Source organism: Ooceraea biroi, chromosome 13, assembly GCF_003672135.1.
Source record: "Ooceraea biroi isolate clonal line C1 chromosome 13, Obir_v5.4, whole genome shotgun sequence".
Taxonomy (NCBI): domain Eukaryota; kingdom Metazoa; phylum Arthropoda; class Insecta; order Hymenoptera; family Formicidae; genus Ooceraea; species Ooceraea biroi.
The window spans coordinates 4419113-4424422 of record NC_039518.1 but is presented as its reverse complement, the minus strand read 5'-3'; the positions used below and the strand labels follow the sequence as shown (position 1 = coordinate 4424422).

Here is a 5310-nt window from a genome sequence, read left to right as displayed (position 1 = left end):
AAAGCAATTATTACAAATATCTTTATTACATAACTTCATCATATGGCATACACCATTTATTTATTTCTACAATATATAAACGATTTTGTGAATACATGATCTGTATATATAACTAGTTCTGAATATATAACATATAATATATAACATCTTCTGTGTAATACATGATCAAAGTGTTAACCATTACCTTTAACTGTAGAAGTCATTTCTATAGGCATAGGTCAGCACACATAACTGCCAATTAATTAGGTTTTATGAAACAGATAAGGGAAAGGGGAGCACACTTAAATTCAATTCCCCGTAGTTTTTTACACATTTACGCTATAATTCTTGGAGTGATTTTCAACAGATTTACTTCATGTTTGCAATTTTAATGGTTTTATTGGTCTAGCATGTTCTACTTTCCCATTAGTTTCACAAACGTTTTGCAACATGTATCAACTTGTCCATCTTCCCTTTTTTTATTAATGTTATAAAATGACTTTACCTTACCTTTAATACTTCGGAGGCATTTAAGGATAGATTACATTCTTTTGTTAATTCATCTATTAACTGTTTCATACTTTGAATTCTGTTTCTCTTGCGATAGTGTTGAGTTCGTAAACGTTTAATAATTTTATCTTTTTTCGCTGAATTCCTTTTTAACATTTTTATAATGTTTATCAATTCCTCTGTGGACATGTTAGTCAATTCGGTATTACTCAAATCTCCAGGATATCTAATAGTTTCTTTACAGTTTCTGATTATTTGTTCAGTATGGCTTTCTCGTTTTTTTTTCTACACTGGAAAAGGATGTTGAGTTGATTCCTTCATTGATATCTGTAAGCATTGTTTCCACGGTACAAGTACAATCGCTATTTTCTTCAGAGGGACAAGTACTTGATTCCATTTCATTGGAATTAAGCTTCTCCCTTTGCGCTTCTCCTTTTTCTTCAGTTATGTGATTGGAATCTTCAATGTGTTCTGAAATGGATTCTTCAATTCCAATGTCATCAGAATGCAGAACAGGTTTTTCCACATTTACGTTTTGACATATTTCCTTTCTACACAAGCAATTAATGTTATTGCTGCTTGGTTATAAAAATAAATATATATACATATATAAATAATATATTATCTTCATTAATATAGATATTCTGATAAAGTTTCGAGCACATTATATATTTATCCGTTTGTATAGGCCAGTATTGATGTATATGAATTTCGCGTATTATCTAATATATCAAGTATTATAACATTACATTGTACCTGTGTTGTTCTTTAACATTGGAAAATAGTGTTGGAACAGCATTCTTCTTTAATCGGACACCCATGAAGCCACATTGTTCAAGTTGATCATCTGCAAAATGTTTTATGCAGATTCTACTATATTTCGGTGGATTTTCTGCATTGGTTTGATTACTTAATACTGCATTTATCCACTTTTCCCGTAGCATCACATTACTGGGAAACCTATATATAAAAATAACAATATTCATGTTACATATGTTTATATGATTTCATATGTGACTTCCATCAAACTCTGCAAAACAAAATAAAAATAATATAATATATACAGGGTGTTTCAAAAGTGATGGTCAAAAATGTAGGAATGAGTAGTAAAAACGAAGAGAAGCAAAAAAGTTCCAGTAAACATGGGTCCGCAAATTAACCATTTACGAGATAATGCAATTGGTTTGCTGGTTGGGGCCCGCTGAATACTAAGTACTAATTCCAACAAAAGCAGTGAAAATTTTATTTAATTTATCAATCACGAGACAGTAACATTCATAATTTTGGCTTCAACACCACAGAAATGTGATTGAACATACACAAATGTAATTGTTTTGTTTGAACAACAGTGAAGTTTGTGGAGAAACAAGGTACAGTACAGTATGAACATGTTAACTGAAGAATTTTACAGCAGGTGTTCAAAATGCTGACCATGCACTTGAATGCATCTGTGTACTCTTCTCCGCAAAGACTCGCGAATACGCTCAAACAATCCTGGGTCATTCTTCATTTGCTGGAAGGCATCTACAATCTGATGCTGCAATTTTTCAGGTGTGGTGATGTCTGTCGTATAAACTAGGCTTTTTGCATAACCCCATACACAAAAATCCAAAGGATTTAAATCTGGTGATCTAGGAGGCCACGGTACAGGACCTCCTCTACCTATCCACCGTTCACCATATCGTCTGTTTAGATATCGTCTCACACTTAGAAGGAAATGTGCTGGTGCACCATCGTGCATAAACCACATCCGCTGGCGTTGCTGCAATGACACATCGTCGAGCAAATTTGGAAGATCATTCCGCAAAAAGCGCAGGTACAGCTCTCCGCTTAGCCTGTTTGGGAGAAAATGTGGTCCAATTAGACGGTCACCGAGTATTCCTACCCAGACATTGAACGAAAAACATTGTTAATGTCGTGCTTCTTTCACTGCATAAGGATTGACTGCGGCCCACACGTGACTATTGTGGAAATTAAAAATGCCGTCACGGGTAAACCCAGCTTTGTCCGTAAACAAAATGTTGTTTAAAAACTGGGGTCTAGGGCGCTCTGTTGTTGTATCTGCTGACACAAAGTCAATCTGAGAAGGAAGTCTGTGTTCTTGAGACCTTGCACACGCTGGATATGGTATGGGTACAGTAACGCGCGATGTAAGATTCGCCGCACACTGCTCGCACTTATTCGCTCTTGCATAGCAATCCTCCTTGTCGAAGTTCCTGGGTTTATATCTACACGTTCTAATACCCTTTCTTCTAGATCAGGTGCTATGGATCTGGGTCTACCTGGTCGTCTTTGGTGTGCGAAGGACCCATTTTCTCTCAGGCGTTGATGGATCCTGATGAAAGTTCGCCTGTCGGGCTGCCTTCTGTTGGGAAAAGCTTCTGCATACAAACGCGCAGCCTCGAGTGCATTGCCGTTGGCTTTGCCATACATGAAGTGCATGTCTGTGTACTCTACGTTGCTGTAATCTTGTTCCATGTATACAAACCTTTTCACAATTAAATCACGATTCTGTAAGTACTGGTGCACAGAACTTCCATTCACAATGTACATAGCAACCACGTTCCAGATACACTGATTGTTTTTTGTTTACTACTAAGGCTCAAGCAATGAGAAAGAAGGAGATGAGATGGGAGAGCGTGCAGCATACGTACGAAACATGAAGTATTCAGCGGGCCCCAACCAGTAAAACAATTACATTATCTCGTAAACGGTTAATTTGCGGACCCATGTTTACTGGAACTTTTTTGCTTCTCTTCGTTTTTACTACTCATCCCTACATTTTTGACCATCACTTTTGAAACACCCTGTATTTGAGGTTAACTCTAACTCACTTGTACATAGGTAGAGCTTTGTTGTTTTCTATTTTATTTTTATATTTAGTTGTCTTACACCCTTCAACATAACAATACGCCACCATTGTTTATTGTACTCACTTCTATTATATTTTCTTTTACGTTTAACACTGTTGATCTACACTTAACACTTTCCGCAGAAATCGCTATATGTCATACATTTTAGTTCCTAAACGCCTCACTTGGTCGATGGCGGCGCAACACATCTTGGATACCAACCTGAAGTTGGCTACTGGCAGTCCATATTTCTATAGTCAAAGACATTTTCTCAATATTAAATTTCTGGTACTGTTTCGTTAGGTTCGTACATTTTCTCAATTTTGTATCTATCACATTGTTTCGTTGGATTCATACTTTACTCAATTTTATATTTAGCACATTGTCTCGTTAGCTTCGTACATTTTCTCAATTTTATATGTATCACACTGTGTTTCGTGACATGCATAGATTTTCTCAATTATGTGTGACTATACCTCGTGAATACTTATTAATAACAGTGACATAATACTTTCTTAATGTTTTATCTCTTCCTCCCCGATATTAATTCTCTATTTTATACTTCTCACATTGTTTCGTCAGATACACAGATTTTCTTAAATATTTATCAAGAGACATTTATCATGGTAGTGTCTCGCGCCAAGTATACGCGCAGCGAGACCGACCGTGTATCTTTATGCAAAGTGACGATTTCAGAAACCCTTATATTATCGGATCTTAATAACTAAACGGATAAATTTCAAAGTAGGTTCAATGGATAGCTTGGAGTTACATTATATAATAGAAGTGTTCTCATTTTTCGTATACGTGCCCTACGAGCAGAGATATTACGATGCAAAGTCCAAATCTTGAAATTTACATATAATAGTGAATTCGGTCAGTTTGCGCTCGTGTTGCACTAAACTATACGAGTGCAGCACTAGGCCGAGTCCACATTGCACTGAATTGTACGAGTGCAATACTAGATCCAGTCCACATTGCATTAAATTGTACGAGTGCAACAGAATTCTAGCCGACACTACTAACCTTTCTGTGCAACATCAAATTCATAACACTATTCAACATTTAGTCATTACAAACGAACAAAGGAATAAAGCAATTAACATATTGATTCGGTTTAGCAGCACCAAGTATTTTGAAAAGACACTTATTTGTATTAATAAATATATTTATATGTATTAAAATATTTATTTGTATAAAAATATCTGCTTAATATTATTATGTCCTTTAGGTTTTAATATCAAAGGCCAGTATTCATAGTCCGTTCTTATTTCCAGACGATCTGAAGTAATGTCTTAAGATGCTAATACGACTGTGTGATTGGTGTCAAATATCTTATGATTGTACTTAAGATGGTCTTAAATACGAATCAACAATGAATATCAGCCAAAAAGTAATAATAAAAAGTAATAGAGCTTCTGGTTTGCATAAATACCCATAGTGTTTGGCGCAATTTGTTGATACACATATACATAAACATAAAAACATAAATATAAAACGAAATTTCTTACCACTTCTAATATGTCTCTCAGCGTTAAATTGTGTGGAATATGAGTTAGCACACTGTTTACATGTATATTCAGTTTTTATCTTGGAATGTTGGAGTTTATTATGCTGTTTCACAGAATGTTCACATCCGAGTAGAATTTGACCTGCAAAGATAATTTTCTCTTGTATATTTCATTTAAATTTTGACAGTTTGGATTTTTTAATAAAAATTTACAGATATGCTTACTTACACTTTTCACAGAAATATTGTGGAGTGTGGATATTTTCCCACGTCAGTATTCTGTTCCCCTCTACTAGCAGTCTAAAACATAAATAAACATCTTAATTACAATTGCACTAAAATTGTAAATTATAAAATTAATATTAATAATTAATGATACACTTACTAATGTTGCATGTTTCGTTATGAGTGTGATATTTCTTTTGTCTGAACATCTCCCGTCATTTTCTACAATGGTAG

The 5310-nt window shown here is 34.8% G+C and overlaps 1 protein-coding gene across 1 annotated transcript; it reads right to left on the bottom strand.

Annotated features, from left to right (window-relative positions):
• Positions 1-2504: 2504 nt before the first annotated feature.
• LOC113563251 lies at positions 2505-4490 on the bottom strand. Its single transcript, XM_026974642.1, has one exon. The coding sequence runs from the start codon at positions 3040-3042 to the stop codon at positions 2515-2517; it is 528 nt and encodes a 175-aa protein (XP_026830443.1). The 5' UTR covers positions 3043-4490; the 3' UTR covers positions 2505-2514.
• Between the last annotated feature and the right edge of the window lie 820 nt (positions 4491-5310).